Source organism: Equus quagga, chromosome 2 (assembly GCF_021613505.1).
Source record: "Equus quagga isolate Etosha38 chromosome 2, UCLA_HA_Equagga_1.0, whole genome shotgun sequence".
Taxonomy (NCBI): Eukaryota; Metazoa; Chordata; class Mammalia; order Perissodactyla; family Equidae; genus Equus; species Equus quagga.
The window spans coordinates 73,462,264-73,482,334 of NC_060268.1; the positions used below are offsets into that span (position 1 = coordinate 73,462,264).

At 40.1% G+C, this 20,071-nt stretch overlaps 1 protein-coding gene across 1 annotated transcript in view; it reads right to left on the reverse strand.

The window, feature by feature from the left end:
* The window catches only part of GABRG3 (gamma-aminobutyric acid type A receptor subunit gamma3), a 584,553-nt gene extending 564,841 nt beyond the window's left edge, over positions 1 to 19,712 (reverse strand). Inside the window, exons 1-2 of the mRNA XM_046654572.1 lie at positions 19,660 to 19,712; positions 14,529 to 14,677 (exon numbers count right to left, since the gene is read on the reverse strand). Of these exons, the coding sequence (XP_046510528.1) occupies positions 14,529 to 14,677; positions 19,660 to 19,712 (202 nt within the window). The remainder of the gene's footprint in view (positions 1 to 14,528; positions 14,678 to 19,659) is intronic.
* Positions 19,713 to 20,071: the final 359 nt, after the last annotated feature.

A 20,071-nucleotide genomic window follows, 5' to 3' on the forward strand; every position in this document is an offset into this window, starting at 1 on the left:
AGCTCAGGGCTAATCTTCCTCAAAAAAAAAAAAGTTTCACATATGTGAAGTTAAAGAGTCTGACATAACAGCCATGCATCGCAAGTATCCAGAAGTAAATTACAAATGTAGATCTAAGTAGTAAAGTGTTCTAAGCCAAAGTAATAGATTTTGGAAAATACATATTAATACATGGGGATGGCAGCTGAAGCCACAAATGTCGATATTACTATCAAATTAAAGATGACTGTGTACAAAGAAGAGAGTAAAAGGTAACATACTGAAGGGCCAGGAATCTAGGGGTGGGAGGAGGAAGAGATGCCAGACAGGGGACATCAAGAGAGGGCAAGGTATTTCACTGAAGCAAACAAAGAGATAGGTTGCTATGAAGTACATGTAAAGGTTCTACAGAAAGCCAGTGAAGAGAAAGAATATTTTTGAAAGGGCTAAGAGAGTCAGAGAATTGAAAAGAGTAGATGCTGCAGTCAGAATTTAAAATAAGAGTAAGAATTTCAGTGTTTAAGCAGTTTTGAGTTATGTCAAGGACCAAATCTTGGGATAGTGGAATGGGAAACAGAATGGAGATTAAGATCTTTAAAAGTGAATAGGTCCTGGATCTACCACAACAAGGCGTTTGGGACATTGGTGTATTGTTAAAAAGAGGGCAACAGAGATGAGAAAAAAGAAGAGGATAAAATGGATCAGAGTGAATATGAAGGGAGGGAAGTCACTGAGAGAGAGAAGGTAGAACATGGTGTGGAAATGATTCAAGAGCATGGAGCTTGCCAAACCTAATTTAATCTAACTACGTTATTTCCCGAAATCTAAACTGATGTTACCATAGAGCTCCTTTTAATTTCAGAATGTCTGGGGATATTATTTTGACCACAGTGAAACTGCCTCAGTTTTTGTAGGTAAAAGGACCTAGAAAGGTAACATATTTCTAGAATATTTAATCAGCTTCTTACTCTTGGTGCTGAAGGTAGGACCCTCTCTATCCTTGTAGCCTGGGCATTCCATGATGAAGAATCTTCCAGGGCAATGAATGAACAGAGGGAGGACAATGTTCCTGGTTAGATCTTTGTATGTGTATAAGCATAGGGGTAGTGATGGTCCTAGCTATCCAACACTAGGTATGGAACATATCAGCCTTGGTTTCCAACATTTCAGCCTACATATCCAATGTTTCACCCTAAATTTCCAACATCCTAGTCTAGGTATCCAGTATTTATCCAGTATTTTATATGCAACATATCAGCCTAGGTATGCAACATATCAGGCACTGTTAGCCTTTCAAGGTTAAGAGATGCTGGCTGGAGAATACAGGACTCCCACTCTCGGAATGCTTTACATCTTTGGAGAAAGGGTCAGTTCTGTGCTGGAACATGCATGTGAGCACTGGAGCAGGTCTGACTCTTCTTGGCTGCCCATTCCAATCTAGCCCCAACTTTGGATGGATGAGTCCATGTTTGGAACATTGCACCTCAAAAGGCTCTGCCTTGAGGATGAGGACTGTCTTAACCGTAAGACAATGCTAGTCAGCATTTCCTGAGCATTTATAACACGATCATGGTTTGGGCAGAAAGCTCACTAGGTAAAGTCTTAGGCAAGTGAACGCATATCAGAAGTTGAAGAACACTGGCAACATTCCCTGTCTTCCTCGGATTTCTTTCTTACCTGGCTAGAGCTTTTCTTGGTTTTCTTTTTTATCTATCTACTTATGTAGATATGTATATTTGCATGCCCATAATGAAATCTCACAGTTTTTTCAATCTTCATTTGTCATCTGATAAAATACAAATGCCTTCGTAGGATTAGAATTTTCCAATATATATATAAACAGCTTGGAAAGGGACAATCTGGACAAAACTGAGAGCAAAAGTGAGAAGACTCCAAAGACCAACACACTAGCCTTCAACAAACTTTATTACAGTTATGGCTTGAGTGATATAATGGCAGGAAGATTTTTAATATTTGAGTAAAATATTGATTATTTTTGAAATGTGTGTTGTTGGAAGAAAATTGAGTTTACTGGTGGAAATATTTTAAAAGCTGAAGCTTTTTCATTGTTATGGTTGACATGGATAAAAATAAGTGGTTTCCTATGTAATCATTGTAAAAAGATACATAACTCTCATACCCAATAGTTATCACACGATATTTGCCACCAGCTAATATCCAAACACTTCCTAAAGAATCCACTTTGCCTGGACCAGATCCTAAAAGGCTGATTATGGGCACCTCCCTTCGGGAGAAATCTCCTTCTTCTACTGCTCCTAAGCCAGGCAACGATCAATTGATTCATCCAGATTCAGGGACCGTTTCAGAGAAAAAGGAAAAAATCACTGGGGAATGGACATATTTCCTCACTTTTCCTATTCTTCCCACAACCTCCTAGAAACCAGTTTGGGAAGACAGTGTGGTGTATATAAAACCAGTATGAGTATAACTACACTCCTAACTACTGCCCATCCCTGCCTTGTGGCAAATATGACATAATAAGGAATACTCCAGTAAGAAAGTGGCTAAAAAGCACACAAACCTCTGCTACCCCCAATTTAAGTAGTAGCTGCCCTAATCAGGTGGCTAGAAGAAATCTGAGGTCCACAAATATTAACCTACAGAGAAGTAATAGGCTTGTAACATTAAACTCAGCCAGGAAGATGGACACTTCTGTTTCCACCCAAGATGGAGCAACAGGAATTGGATTTACTCTCTCACCTGAAATTATAAATCAGACAAAATATATGAAACAATTGTTTTCATGACACTGGCCTTCAAGTAATGAAGGACAGTGGCCATTGAGACTGGAAACAAGCAAGATTAGCCCTACAATTCTCCCAGCCTACTATCTCGAAAGATTCCAAGCTGTGGCTCATGGCAAGTCACCTAGGCAGAGCTCAGTGAGTTCCCTGAGCTGAGATGAAGCTGAGAGTCTAAGGAAACCAAAGCAATTAGAGTTCACAGAACACACCCAGAAGAGGGAAGAGCTGTGTGAGAATTCTGGAGATCTAGAGAGGGCCCCTTTTGGTGTCCAGCTGAGCACTTAGTGCCTGTGTGTGAGGAAAACCATCTGAAACCAGGCTAAGAACCATCCATAAGGATTAAAGAATGGTTTCCTGTGCTCCCATATGACTGGGAACAGTGCCTGTTCTCAAGAGCAAGAGTGGAAAATTTCAAAATTCATGGGGCCTTTAGTAGAGTATGCAGGAAAGTCTTGACTCAATAGTAAAGAATACTTAGCCCTAGAACCTGCACTTTTCCAGATCTTCCTAACAAATCAGAAAAGCAAGATTTAAAGGATCATATTGTTTCCAGGTAACTTAACTGTACCCCAGAATGACACTCAACAATATTTATAGGAATACAAAAATATTGAGCAATCAATAAGGTAAAATTCACAATGTCTGAAATGCCAACAAAGATTAACAGGCATGTGAAGAAGCTGGAAACACAATACATCATGAGAATAATCAATCAACAGAAATTAACCCAGACTCATACAAATGTTAGAATTAGAGGCAAGGATACTATAATAGTTATTAACTATATTCTATATATTCAAAAAAACAAGCATATTCAAAAAATTAAGTAGAGACATCAAAGATATAAATGATACAAATCAAACTTCTATAAGTGAAGACTATGATATCTAAGATGAAAAATACATAGGAAAAGATTAATGGTAGATTAGACATGGCAGTAGAAAAGACTAGCGAACTTGAAGATATAGCAATAGACACAGAAAATAAGTTTATAATAAAATGAAATAAAACTTAAAAAAAGAAAAATTTTTAATGGAAAGTACATCAGTGAGCTGTGGAACAACTTCAAGCAGCCTTAATATGTGTAATTAAAGTCCCTGGAGAGGAGAGAGGTGGGGGAATCAGAAAAAAAACCTACATTCTTGAAGAAATAATGGCCGAAATTTTTAAAATTTAATAGAAAGTATGAACCCACAAATCCAAGAAGCTCAAGAAGACTCAAGCATGAGGGAGATGCAACACAGCAAATAATAATCAAATTGCTTAGATCTTGTAATAAAGAGAAAATCAGAGTAATCCATAAGGGGGAAAGCATACAAAATATAAAGGAACAAAGATAAGTATGACAGTATGTTTCTCATCAGAAACAATGAAAGTGAGAAGACAGTAGAGCAATGTCTTTCAACTACTGAAAGGAAAAACAAGCAAAAAAAATGACTTTTAACCCAGAATCCTCTATCAAAAATGAAAGCAAGAGACAGGACTCCCAGAATGGCAAAATGAGGAGCTCAGTAAGCCCTCTCCCAAATGAAATAGCCATTTAACTGGAGAAAATTCTTTGGATCTAATGTATAACATGGTGACTATAGCTGATAACAATGTATTGTATAAGTGAAATTTGCTAAGAGGCAGAATTTGAATGTTCTCATCAAAATGTGTAAATTATGGATGTATTAATTAACTAGATGGGAGGAATCACATCAAAACCTATATGCATAACAAATCATCATGAAGTACACTTTAAACATCTTATTATTTTATTTAACAATTATATTTCAATAAACTGAAAAAGGTATTGAAATTTCCTAGAAATTGTCCTAAGGTCATACAGCAAATGGAAAAACATTTATTCAAGAAATTCTGCTCAATATCAGTGAGAACAGTGAGAGTCTGTGGGGTTTTAGCCACCAAATGCTCTCTCTGCCCCATCCCCAGATCCATTCCACAAAACCTCTACTCTGGCCCTCTATGCTGGTGGGCTTGGCCAAGACAGCAGAGGCTCCCACTCCTCCAGGCTCTGAGTCAAGGATTATGATGGTACGCTGGGAAGGGGAGATCACCAGTGTTCCTCACTCCCCAGCTTCACTTCTCAGATGTCCTGTTTCAGGTAGGCATGGTCTAGAGGACTGGTGTTCCTTTCTCCACCAAAGCTTTCCTCGTAGTGGGGAGCTTATTCCAGGTGTCTGAGGGAGCTCAGGCAATGGAGCTGTCTGCAGGGCTCTGTTCCACTACTTATAAACCAAACCGAAACAGCATGCAAGACAGAGCGTGGGTCTGGGAACACAGTGGATGGAAGCACCTGACATTTTCAGTCTGCTCGCTACGGGGTGGGTGTTATAATCTGTAATTCCTATAACAGGACTCAGATGTAGTTTTAATTATTCGATTTAGAGATGGAAACCTACAGGTCAGTGAGGTTCTTTCTTTCTCTCCGTGAATCTGTTGGTAACTGGTAGAAGAACCCATTATTTACATCCAGATCTTTTCTCACTCACAAACTCTAATACACACGAAGCTATTTTGCTCAGTTCCTGGAGCATTAATGAATAAACATAAGTAACATCATTTGTTATTCTTTGAATGGAACTGAATATTCAGATCAAGTCCAGTCATTAGATTACTCCTAGGGACATATGACCCAAGTTATTTACTAAATTACCTACAGGAAAAAATCAAATATTTATGCATTGAAACCTCATTATACGTTCCTTACAAGAAAAAATATAGCCCAGTAAAAATCTTTTTAATTAAGTGAACGACATGCAAAGACTCTAATGCAGCCTTGCCTTACACAGAATTCTGCCTCAGGTAAAAGAGCACCATGGTGAAAGCCTAAGTGCTAAGGTATGCGTGCAAAATGGATCATTGCCCCAAATGGTGGGGAATACATGGGGAAGGGGCACAGACCGATATACGTTGAGCTGAAGTAATGGGTCTTAACCCAACGTCCTCTGGATGCCTAATTAGTCTCTCATAGAGACAACAGGTATAAGTTCTCCACAAAGCTTGTTCTCAACCTCCCTTATGCATTTGAATTAACTTTGTGAGAGAATCAGTTAACTAAGTCTACAGTAATAGCTTTTACTTCAAGAACAGCAATTAAGAATGTCTGTTTCCTCTCCTCCTACTTCTGTTCCAAGAGTGGAGTGAATACATTTGAATTATTTTCTGGATATATGGTAATAGCCAGAAAATGATAACTCACCTGTCTGTAGAGTAGGTTGTGGTTTTTAGGTAAGGACTAGCCAAACTAACCTAAACGTACAGTTGAGACAGTTATCTGAGGTCATCTGATCTGCATTAAGAAATGAAAAGAGGGCCAGCTCCAGTGGCCTAATGGTAAAGTTCAGTGCTCTCTGCTTTGGCAGCCCAGGTTCGGTTCCTGGACGTGGACCTACACCACTCCTCAGTGGCCATGCTGTGGCAGCAGATCACACACACAAAAAAGGAAGACTGGCAACAGATGTTAACTCAGGGCAAATCTTCCTCAGCAAAAAAAAAAAAAAAAAAAGGAAATGGAAAGATAGTCTGACTCGAGTTAGTGAGGGGTTGTCCAAAAATCACTACCCATGCTGCATTCCATCAGTGCACTATGCTTTGAAGGACCCCAAAATATCCCACACAATACCTCCAACTCCCTCTTCCTCTGACATACAAGCACGTACACTTCATTATCTGTACTTCATCCCTTTGTTTTAAAACATATATTTTATTTTTCTTAAATTATGAAGACCATCAGGATAAGAGACAACTGTACACACCCATTATAAATCATAATATCTTAATAATACCTTAATAATAATATCATAATATATTAATCAATAATTTGATTCTTTGTACAGCCCTTCACACATTTCAAAATTCTCTCAAATTCAGCGATCCAATTTGAACTCTCAAAACCTGTAACAGGGTGTAGCAGGAGTGGTCGCGTTTACACACACCAGGAACCAGCTCAGAAACAGGTGGAGCTCTCTGAATTTCTACTGGCTAATCCAGGCCTCTCTCAGAGATATCACATCTATGAGCAACAGTCTTTAAGCACTCATTTTATAGCTTTATGGTGACTCAATTATGCTCATAAGTTTTCACTGAAAGATATTAAGAAGCAGCATAATAAGGCTTGCTTTAAAAATTATACTATAAGGCCCACTTGTTATTTCTTATCATTGTTTAAAAATATATTATCTGCAACAAAACTAACTGCAGACTTATTTGGGTCATATTCCTACTATTTAGTCATTTTCTCTTTCCTTATCCTCACCCGGAACAAGACCCTGGAACGAGCAGGCGCTTCCCCTGTGGCACCCAGCAGAGAATTGTTTGGGTTACTTCAGTCCCCCTGAGTCAGTGCCCAGTGCCATGTGCAGCTCTGGCAAGCCTGAAGGAAAGAAGCTCTAGGTGGCATCTTATCCAGTGCTCCCCCTCAGGTGGGGCGTGGGGGCGTGCCCCCTTGAGGAGACCAGAGTTTCCGCCTTTTGCCACAGAATTACAGCAGTAGCACAGCTCACCTCCTCACCCCTGCAATCAGCTTCCTCTTGTACTGGATGTTTGTCATTCCACATTTAGAAGAAGTTTTAACTAAACTGGGAAAATAAACTTTAGAAAAGCCTGCAAAAGAAGTCCAGAAATGCAAACACCTGAAGAAGAGGAACAGAAAATCAATCCCTTTATCCATGAAAACAGTCAAGGGGAGATTATTCAGGTGCTCTGCCTGAATTAAATGAACCGGTCATTTCTATGCAGTGCACATATTTTCACAGTGTCCATTCATCTTTAAGAGCCAACATGTAGCCTTTACTGTTCCCAAGAAAAATCATATTTGGCACAGATTGTCCATATTATGGAGAGGGAATTTGTATTCTGTAATAATCTATTTTCAGGAGAATGGTTCAAATTTCCTGAAACCCTGAAGGGAGAGAAATTCAGTCAGGTGATTTCCCTTCTTTTTCACAATGCTCTTACTAAAAGGTTTATCCTCCTCCAGCCTTTTCAAGCTCATATGACAATATCTGTTCCTGTGATAAATTACACCCTGCCTAACCCAGAAGTAGTAAAGGACATAGCTGAAGTATTACTTAGAATGATGGATAGTTAAAGACAAGGAACTAAAACAGATATATCCATAATTTAGAAGTTAGTTTAGGAGAGTTAATAGCTAGGAAAGCAGTGAGTATTTTTAAAACATAATGATCACAATTTGTATTACGAAAACTAATTAGACGATTCTATTTGGATATGTTACTTCTATGCAACATAAATGAGTCTGTTCGATTCCATCTCTTTATTGTTGACAATAACAGTGATGAGCCATTTAATTTATTTCCTGATGTTGGATCTTTGTGGATGCAACTGAAATACGTATGTTGGGAGATGCCAATGGGAACTGATGCATCTATAGTTAGGAATTGAAAACTGTGTCCCAGGGAAAACAAAGATCAATTCTCAGCTGTAGAATTGTGGAAAGTACACAAAAATGGTGCAGAAACTGTTTCATGGTCACACCACATCACGTCATCCTCAAGACAGCCCTTCAAAATCTATTATCCCCATTTTAAAGATGAAAAATTGATGCTGGAAGAAACTCAGGGGAAACACTTGATCCACCACAGCAGGTAGGCGAGGGGTGTGCAAGTCATGGAAGAAGGCTCCTCATAGGACATGACATCAAGGCTCAAAGAAACGTAGGGTGATCTTAGTGCAGAAGTGGAAGAAAGGAGTTAAGAGAATCCTAAGCTAGAATGAGAAAACAGCAAAAGCAAGGGCCCAGATGGGGAAACAGAAGGTTTGGTATCCCCGAAGGGTATAACATGTGAGGGGCAGAGTATCAGGAAAAGAAAGCAGAGGTGGAGGCAAGGGCCAGAGAGTGGCTTACCTCTTTATGTCATTTTAAGGGGCTTGGACTTTATCCTAGAAGAAAGTGGAGTTTTTAAGAAATTTAAGCCAGGGAGTGTCTTGAATAGGCTCGCTTTACTCCAAAGTGGGACTATCAATATCCACCCCTAATTGCTCTTTGAAGATCCCTTCTCCTCTCCCTCCCCATCAGAAGAACACAAATGTGGATAGTATCTATGTTGCTGGCCGCATGTCCATGGCCCAGGGCTTGGAACAGAGTGAATGGTCAGTAAACATGCGCTGACTGGCTGAGAGAGGGAGACAGTGATAAGGGAGGTGAGCAAATACACTGGTAACTGCAATAAACTGATAAACCCATGTGCAGCACTACGTTATGCACATATAAGTCGACTGTGCCGTGATGAGGAGGCCTGATGGTTATAACAACTAAAACAGGCTACATGTGAAAAAACTAGTGAGAAAAGAAAAGGAATTCATATTTTTACAGAAAATTATCCTTTAAATCAGAGACGTTCTAAACTATGAAGAAAATGGTGTCTAACTCAGTATCTTCTACCAGGAGAGCTGTTCTTGGGCAGTTATTCTGATTGAATGTGAGTGAGTTGCTGGATTCTACCAATGAGGCATTTTTTAGCACTTAAATGAGACAGGAAGAGGAATCCTATGATGCCCCAGTAAACCTGGGGACTTTTATCAGTTCACTCTGCTGTCCCAAGGACCATGACAATGTGCATGGTGGAATTCTAAAGTCATCACACCCAAAAGGAGTATCCTGCTTTATGGTTTTATATTTCATTGTTTTCTTAAATCTCCTTTACTCAAAAACCACAGAGCTCTTCTGATATATGATAATGATTTCTGAGGAGCAAATGACATGAGACGTTAGAGTAGCTGCCTTCTAAAAAAGAAGCCTTCATTCTTAGTGTGTACTACTCTGTTTCATTTAGAGAATTCACAATTCCTTATGTACATGATGGAAAAGTAAAATCCTTAGAATTGTGAATTCTGCTCGCCTGTCGCATGTAACAAAGCCTTACTATATCCCCTTCCAGGTTATGTGTGGGTGAAAGACGAGTGTCCTGTTTTGGAATAAGCTTGTCTTGTATTTTCTATAAACAGTGCAGTGGCTAAGTAATCTAGCTATAGTCAGAGAGATCTGGGTTGGAAGCCGAGCTTACCCACTTTCTACCCATGTTCAATTTTCAATCTCAGAGGACGAGTGTGGTACCAAATAATACCATGGATAAAAGGTGCTTTGCTGTGTTCTAGTACAGGATAAGGAAAGGACCAATTGGACCAAATTCCAAGAAGGGCAAGTAGGAAGTCTTACTTATCTTTGCTCTAAGGTCAAGCACAGTGTCTAACAATTAATGAGAAAATCAGCAATACTTTCTCAATTTTCTCTTTCCATATAAATGCAGAATTGTTGCCACTCTTCACCCTGGAGGGACCTTTTATCTAATTATGACAGGAAGACTTTGGTGACAAGTGAATTTAGCTTGTGCAATGATAATTTAAATGTATACTCACTGAATAAATATCTTAAAGCTGGAAGGAAGTTTAAGAGTAATTTGGTCACCCTCCTTGATTGTATGGAAGAGGCAACTGAGACATAGAAAAATAATATGACTGCTCAAATATTGCACTGGTCCTGCATCTCCAAACCTTCTTGCATACTACACCACAAGGATTTTGAAATTCTAGACCTACTGGAACCAGTATAATTCTACGTCATGCTACAGATAAATTGGAGACCTGAGCCTCAAACTTGGGAAAAGAGATGAACAGGGTGGCTGGGGTAGAGTGAGAGACGGCAAGCCATTGGGCTCTACAAGAAATTGAGCTCCACAGAAAAGAGGAAATAAGTCATAGCCTGGGTGCATCGTATGAAAAACATGTCTCCTGCAATCTCCATGTTCTCTGACCACAACCATGAATACAATGCAGGCCTGTGCCAGCAATTGTATATATTTCTCTCTTGGCCAAACACACGCTTGTCTCAATCTTGGATCAGCTTTTTAACCCACTGATTTTTAATCTATCATAACAACTCATAGAAAAACTAGACAGAAAAGTTAGCAAAGATATAAAAGAACTCAACAATATTATCAAATAGGAGGATCCAAACCATCTATCAACAGCAGAATATACATTCTTTTCAAGTGCCTATAGAGCATTCACCATAACAGACAACATCCTGGGACATAAATCAAACACTAACAAATTTAAAAGAACTGAACTCATACAAAGTATGTTCTCAAATCACAATGGAAGCAAACTAGAAATCAGTAACAGATAACAGGAAAACTTCCAAACACTTGGAAACTAAAAAGACATTTCCAAATAATCCATGAGCTAAGGACAAAAATCTAAAGGGATATAAAAAAAGCATTGAACTGAAAGAAAAATGAAAATGCAACATATCAAAATCTGTGAGATGCAGCTAAAGCAGTGCAGAGAGGGCAATTTAGAGCACTAAATGCTTGCATTAGAAAAGAAGAATAGTCTGAAGTCAAGACTCTAACTGCTACCTCAAAGAAGAACAAAATAAACCCAAAGCAAGCAGAAGAAAGAAAATAATAAAAATAAAGGCAAAATTTAATTAAATTGAAAAGAGAAAAACAATGAAACAAAGGGTTGATTCTTTGAAAAGGTCAATGAAACAAACTTCTAGCAAGATGACAAAGAAAAAAGAAAGACGACACAAAGTACCAATAGCAGAAATGAGGCAGAGGATATTATTATAGGACCTACAGTACTAAAACCATCCTAATATTACAATATTCCTATCATGAACACTTCTACACACATAAATTTAACATTTCAAAAGAAATGGGCCAATTCCTTGAAAAGCAAAACTATCACAACTCACCTAATATGCAACTGACAATTTGAAAAGACTTACAACTACTAAGGAAATGAATTTGTAATGAAGAAAATCCCAGAAAATAAATCTCCTGACCCAGAAGTATCATTGGAGAATTCTATGAAATATTTAAAGAAGAGTTAGCACAAACTCTTACACAACCTCTTCTGGAAAACAAAGATAAGGAAGGCTTCCCAACTCATTTTATGAAGCTAGTATTACCTGACACCAAAACCAAAGATTGCTAAAAAGCAAAAAAAAAAAGGAAAAAGAAAACTACAGACCAGCATCCCTCATGAATGGAGATACAAACATCCTTAAAAAAATACTAGTAAAAGAAATTCAGCAATACGTAAAAAGAGTTTAAAAAAAATAGCATCTTTATGGATTGACCTGGTGGCATAATGGTTAAGTTTGCACACTCTGCTTCAGTAGCCAAGGGTTCACATGTTTGGATCCTGCCACAGGCCTAACACTGCTTGTCAAGCCATGCTGTGGCGGTATCCCACATAAAACAGAAGATTACTGGCACAGATGTTAGCTCAGTGACAATCTTCCTCAAGCAAAAGCGGGAAGATTGGCAACATGTTAGCTCAGGGCCAATCTTCCTCACACACATACAAAAAATAGTATCATTAAACATGACAACTAAGTGAGGTTTATTCTAGGATGGAAGGCTGCTTCAACATTTTAAAATCAATCAATCTAGTCCATTCTATTAACTGGCCAAAAAACAACTGCATGATCATATCAACTGACCCAGAAAAAGCATTTAGCAAAATTCAACACCCTTTCAAGATAAAAAAAAAATTCTCTCAGAAAACTAGGACTAGAAGGAACTTTCTCAACTTGATAAAGAATATATACAAAATACCTCTAGTTAACATCACACTTAATGGTGAAAGACTGATTACTTTTCCTCTAAGATCTGGAACAAGGCAAGATGTCCACTGACACTACTGTTATTCAATGTGGTGTTGGAAGTTCTAGCTGATGCAATAAGGCAAGAAAAGGAAATAAACAGTATACAGATTGGAAAGCAAGACATAAAACTGTCATTTACAAATGACATGATGGTGTCCACAGAAAATTCTAAGGAACCTATCAAAACATTCTAAAATTAGTAAGTGAATTCAGCAAGTCAGAGGACACAACAGCAACTTACAAAAATCAATTGGATTTCTGTATACTGGCAATGAATACAGGTAAAAAGGGATTTTAAAATACAGTACCACCTACAATCACTCCAAAAACATTAAATACTTAGGCGCAGATCTAACAAAATATGTTCAAAACCTGTACACTAAAAACTGTAAAACAGTGGATGTAAGAAATTAAAGACCTAAATAAATGGGAAAACGTCATATTTATGGATTGGAATACTCAACATAGTAAAGATGTCTTCCCAAATTGATACAAAAATTTAACACAAGATTTTTTGTAGATATAGACAAGATAATCCTAAAATTCATATATACAATAAATGGGTTATAAAAGTTAAAATAATTTTGAAACAGGGGAATAAAGAGGTTGAATTACTCTATGCAATTTCAAGGCTTATTATATAGCTATAGTAATCAAAACTGATTTCTGACATATGTGCAAATGCAATTTGACAGATGAAGGAAGGACAGTCTTTTCAACAAATGGTGATAGAGTAACTGGATATCCATAAACCAAAAAAAAAAAAAAAGGAACTTAGCTCTAAATCTTCACTTTGATTTTATATAAAAGTTAACTTAAAATAGATACTGAATTAAATGTAAAACATAAAATTATAAAACTTTTAGAAGAAAATAGAGGAGGAAATCATCAGGAACCAGAGTTTCATGAAGAGTTCTTAGACATTACTCCAAAAGCATGTTCCATAAAAGATTAAAACTCAATAAATTAGAGTCCATCAATATTAAAAACTTAGTCGGTGAAAGATCTCGTTGAGAGAATGAAAAGACAAGCTACACACTGAGAGAAAAAGATCTGCAAACTACCTTTGACAAAGGAATCATATCTAGAATATATGAAGAACTCAATATGAATAGAAAAAATAAAACAAAATAATCCAATTTTTACAGGGTCAACTAATATGAAGAGATATTTCAATGAAGAGGGTATACTTTTGGCAAATAAGCACATAAAAACAGTTCCATATCACTCACCATTAGGGAAATGCAAATTAAGACCACAATGAGATATCAGCCCATTAGACATAACACTTATTAGAGTAACTAAAATAAAAAAATAGGAACAACACCGTTAGCTGGTAAGGATACAGAGAAACTCGATCTCTCATACATTGCTGGTGGGAGTAGAAAATGGTACAGCCACTTTAGAAAAGAGTTTGACAGTTTCTTTAAAAACTAAACAAACATTAATCATCTGACCTGGAATTAGATTCCTAGGCATTTATCCCAGAGAACAAAAATCTCATCCACATAAGAACCTGTATACAAATGCACACAGTCATTTTATTTGTCACAGACAAAAACTAGAAACAACCAAAATGTTCCTCAATAGGTAAATGGATAAACAAACTGTGGTACATTTGTACCACGGAAGATTACTCAGCAATGAGAAAGAATAAACTATTCATACGCACAATAACTTGAATGAATCCCAAAATCATTTTGCTGAGTAAAGAAAAGCTAGTCTCAAACGACCGACTGCATGTATGTAATATTCTCAAAATGACGAAAATAGAGAAGTGGAAAACAAATTAGTGGCTGACAGGAATTAGGAATTTTGGAGGAGGGAAGTGGGTCAGACTATAAAGGAGTAGCAGAAGGGGGATCAGCATGGCGATGAAACAGTTCTGTATCACGACTGCAGTGATTGCTACACAAATCTACACATGATAAGATGACAGAACCATGTACACACATTTTACCAAAGTCAACTTCCTGGTTTTGATATCACGTGATAGGCATGAACCGTGTGATGATGCACTATCTTTGCAACGTCCGGTGAATTTATAATTATTTAAAGATAAAAACAAAAAATACATCATAATAGAGGAAATAAAAGGAAACAGTGTATTTTCTATAGGAATAACAAACATCAACACTCACTTCCAATGTCCGGCCTCAGTTTTTTATCATATTCTCTTAGCAACTTGTTGAGAATAAGTGTTACATCAGTATCTTGGGATTTTGGAGCCAAGACCCACTTTTGGTTTGACGATGAATCTTCATATTCATCCTCTTCCATCTTTCTGGATCTGTAATTATGGCACAAAGTGTGACACATAAGTTGGAGGATTGGCTCCAGGGCACCAAGGAAATATGCAGAAAGTCCCCCATACCCTCAGCCCAATCAATGGATTACCTCTAAAATTAAAAAATAAAATGAAACACAAATTAGAAAGGATTCAACAGGAAGGATGCTACTGCCATTAATATGACATAATATTTTCATTAAATGTCACAAAATGTTCCATGTCCAAGTTAAACTACAGACACTGTGATAAGTAAATCAATGTGAGAAGATTAAGCAGCAGGCAATCAGCCTTCCTTGGATCCACCTTGAGAACCTCTGAAAGTCAAGGCACAAACCTTCCAGATGTTCGCAAAATGGTGTCTTCATCATGTCACCGCCCCCCCCCCCCCCCCCCCCCCCCCTGCCAAGACCTCAATTACTTGAGGGTGAGAAGAGCTTTTGCAGAATGTGCTCACTAAGAAGAGTTGAGTCTGACTTCTGTGCTTCTCATGGAGATTGGAACCTCTGGTCTAGGCAGATATGGAGATATTATGAAATGGTCCTCCTGGGCAGCACTCATGTGGGTAACAAGGAACAGAGATGTTGGCTGGCAAACACCTTCTGGCTATCTTACATGCCTCCTACTACACAAAGTGATTCACCTCTTACAGAGCAGGCTAATACAGACATTAAAAATTAAAATATTTCTAATATGTGTTGATCATTTGGCCCCTTAATAAACAGATCTAAACGAACTCTTGAGCATCTCTGAGCTTGTCTCGTGCAGGGCTGAGCATAACAGCAGCCTCTCCTGGGAGATACACACTGACAGGAGTACTTGAATGGAGATGCCTTGAAATGACAAGCTAGTTTTCTTAGCGAGTGAGGCCGTCTCAACAACACAGCCATTCGGGTTTGAAAAGAGGAGAGTCCTCTTTTGCCTTAAAGCAGCATTTCCAGGTAGACTGCCATTTACCAGGGCAAGAAAGCTCGTAAAACAAACCAACAAACTTTCTCCTTTATAGTATGTCAGTGTGCGTGCCTTAATGGTTTTTCCTCAGGTAAAAGAGTACAATATGCAACAGAAAATTTCATTGAGTTTTATTTGTCCTGATTGGATATGAGCTCATTTCTGTTTGGCTTCCGAGACAGGAGCCAAAATGTTAATACCATCTCAGGGCAGTTGTGCTCTGGATCGAAATTTACTGAAGTTAATTTCTGGAATTTTCTAAATTATCTATAATGAGCATGAAATAAATGAAAAGAATAAACTTTTTAAAGTTATTATCTCTACTTTGTTTAAAACTTCAGAATCATAAATATTATATTGTTACAATAATAGTTATATAACATATATTATATATAATCATATGTTTATATCATATATTATATACATGAATCTTTTTCTGAGTGTCAACTAGGCTTAACATAGACTAGAGCAGTGTCAGTTTAGTTCTGGATGAATACACACATGTTTATAAGATTCTGATAATGAGTACATGGCATATACCTTACAGATTGCCTTAAGGTTTTCCTAGGCTGATCTTACACTGTTATTCTATTTCTTAAATACCTATTGGGCAGAATGCTACAATAAGTCATCCATAGAAACTATAAAAAAGGCCGTGGACTTTTATTTGCCATCAACAGGAACGTAAAAAATTTGGGACAGATATTTATTTCATTATTTGTCAAACTGGACTTTTACAAAAATAACACTACAGAATTTAAAATGTCACTGTAGAATATTTTATTTTGTCAGGAATATTAATTTTATCATCTTGCAAAAAAAAGTAGGTTGAAGCAGGTTCTGTAGGACATGGATAGCTGGAGCCAATCACTGCACACAGGACCTGGCAATTCATTCTAGAGCAAAAGCATTTGGGGGATTGTGGACATAGGGCCAGTCTGCCCCCAAGGAATCACATACACCATTCTTAGGACATGTTCCAATTCAGCCACTGTGCTTTCCTCTCTCCCTCTGCTGTCTGTCTCTTTCCCTGTCCTCTCTTCTCCTGCCCTCCCCTACTCTCCCCTTCTCCCTTAACCTCTTTTTTCCTCCCCTCCTCCATGCCCAAAGACAGCTCACCAGCACAGACCAGCATGCTCTCCATGCTGTTATTTTCTATTGCCCTAGTGGTCATATGGACACAGACTGAGCACCCTAACTCTTCATCAGTTCTCTGTATACACAGCCTTAGCTTCTGAAAACTGCTTTGAGCTACTTCAGTAACAGGTATTACACTGAGCCTAATTCTCCCTCTAGTGGTGATGAGAGCGTTTTCCTGAAATTTCAAAAGCTTTTTCCTTAGAGGCCAGGGTAGGTGAGAGTGAGGTAGAACAGAAAGGAAAAGAAGCAGTGCTCTCTTCCATCCCTTTAGGAGGGAAAACGGGACCCTGGCTGGGTTGGGGTGGACAGTGGGCAGAGATGCTCTTGGCCCCTCAGTGGCCAACACTGGGCTCTCCCAATCCTGATCCCATGTCAGTTTGCTGCAGGACTTCAGAGAAGGAAATAGAAGCAGCATCCCACACAGCACAACCAGAAGGACCTACAACTAGAATATACAACTATGTACTGGGGGCTTTGGGAAGAAGAAGAAGAAAAAGAAAATAAGATTGGCAACAGATGTTAGCTCAGGCGCCAATCTTTAAAAAAAAAAAAAAAAACTTCTCAACCCTCAACTGTTATTTTCATGTCTTACACTTTCTCTTCAACTAGAAGGCCAGAAACAAAGTCTGAAGTATTTTTAAACAATAAGAGGAGCTCCTAAACTTTAGAAAGCAGTTAAGCATCTTCCAAGTATTACCAAGGTCCAGGTGTGACTTAGCGCATTTAATGTACAATAAGCTCATCCATGGGTATCAGAATGGGGCACTTTTCCCTCCAGGGAGTTGCCAAGCCATCACCATAGAGTACAACTCTCAGAACCTTTTCCAGGGCACTTCAACACGAGGAAGACATTCTGAAGTGCAAATGAAAATCCTCTGAGAATTAACAACAGTTTTGGAAGATGACACTAGACATCAGATTATTTCACATGTGTGTAAAAACTCATTCAAAGAACAAAGACACTTTCAAAGGAGAGGCATACGGCAATAAAATTAGTTTAAAATTTGGATTTTTTTCAACTAATATGCAACCTCTGTTTTGAAGGCCAGGGAACCAACCCAGACATAGGATATATTAAAATCATTATATCTGCCTTGGCAAAATGGAAAGATGAAGAATCCCAAGAGACTGGGTGTGTTTTTGGGAATCTCTAGAAAACTGTTTCAAGTTAGATACTACGATATCTTCCTACTAAGCACATAAAGTAATGAGGACAATAGGTAGTTTTCCTCCTAGCATGTTAAGTATCTATAGATCTAAACAGGTGATTATCCAACCCTTAACCGCAGGTCACTTCCTCCAGTCAGTGGCAATAGAAAGGTCATGCAGACACAACTTCAGATCTAGATACGACTTCAGACCTCCATGTTATGCCTGGTGCTGTCTGTCTCTAAACAGAGATACATCCAGACAGAATCAGCCTCAGAAAGTACACTTCCATTGCCCTTCCTAGTTCTCTCCTTAGACAGGAAGAAATTTAAGTTGAAAGGCCCAAGGAGTGCTCTGCCTAGTTGAGAGAGGTGCCTGTGAGTCACCCTCGAGTCTGCCATCCCTGGCACACACCGCCTGCCTTTCACACTCTCAACTCATAGTGAAGACAAGTGGTATGGAGGGGAGGGTCAGAGCTTTATTCCTCAGGGCCAAATACCCCTGTCAAAGGTGGAGAGTGAGAATTGAAATTTGTAAATGTGCCTTCCTAGTTCCTTGGTACTTCACAAATATGAATGAAAATGCAAGACTTCCTAGCATTTCTTGCTGACACCTGCAGGGCTGATGGCCCACAGGGACGCTCTCTCGTTCTCTAGCTCCCAGATCCAGGAAATGAAGAAGTGTCAAAACAAGAGTGTTCTGGGGGTTGGGGTGCCCTGAGACTCTTGGGGTGGCGATGGGGGGAGAGGAAGGGAGCTACTCTAATTTCGAAAGCACAGGACAATCTGCAGGCCCTGGGCCAGAGATCTAGTCTGGGAGACAAAATTAAAGAAACCAAACCCAGAATCTCCAGTTGTATTTACAGCAACAGGGTTTAACCCTTCTGGTCCCACTACCCTTCAATCCTCATGAGCCCTCTTCTTCTCTTCCTGGAGTCTTTCTAAGCTCCCATTAGATGGTTGGTGTTCTGGGAGGAAGGTTAGGGTATTTATGGTGAGATAATTTCTTACAGTTAGTAGGCAGAAGCCTTGTTAATTTCAACACGCTTGTTTCATGGGGGTAGGTGTTGTATGTTCTTGAGTGTGAAAAGTGGCTCATCTAGAAGGGATGCATGTGTGCGTGTGTGTGTGTGTGTGTGTGTGTATTTGCAGGACCTGGGAAGGGAAATCCTTGCTGAGAACCAGGGCCCCAGCCGCCCACCTTGTCCCAGTTCTCCTCCACTTGCCTTCAGCCCGGTTGCTCTACAGACCGGACTAAAGTGGACAGCTAGGAAACCGTGACTCCTGGGTCCTGGGAAATTTCAGAGTGATAGAAACGATACATAATTGTCTGCTCAATGTGTGTGTGTGAGCCCCTGAAACACTTTGACGGGAGGGATATGGGGTAGACACGGAAGTAGACACCAACGCTCCCCTATAATATTGATTTTCAAAACCCCGAAAAACCACCAGACCCTAAAAGATTCAGGAGAAGAGCCCATTCACCTCACAGCCCCCATATTCCTGGCTGCAGATAAGGCTGCAGCCGCCCAGCTGCGAGACGCAGATGGTCGCGTCCAGGGGGAGATGGGACAGGTGAGATGCAGGCCGACTTCCCCGAGGCTCCTGCTCGCCGGCCTGGCGGGCTGTGCCGCAGCACAGCCGACGGCAGGGTGCGCCGGGACTCCCGGCCGGCGGACAGCGCCCCCAGCCGCCCTCCCGCCTGGCTCGGAGCCTCCGGGGATGCGGAGCCCCGGCGCCACTTACCTCGCGTGCAAGCCGGAGAACAGGCAAAGGAGGAGCAGCAGCTTCCGGGCCATGATGCGGTGGAGCTCGGGCCGCGGGGTCCGAGGCCTCCGGCCAGGCGCAGCTTCCTCCGGAGGGCGGGCCTCGCCTCCGGCGGCTGCCTTCGCCCTCGCTGCCTCCGATGCCGCTGACTGCGGCGCGACACGGGCTCCGGGCCGCCGCGGCCGGACAGGTGTGGGCTCAGGCGGCCGGCCGCGCCCCCGACGGCCGAGGGGTCTGCGCGCGGCTCCGCGGGGTGCACGCGGGATGCTCTGCCACCGTGGCGCGCCGCCCCCGCCCGCGCACCGGCGCTGGGTCCGCGCGGCGGGGCGGCGGGAACCGGTGGGCGCGGCGGTCCCGGGCCACGCAGCCCCGCGGCCGGGCGCAGCGCAGC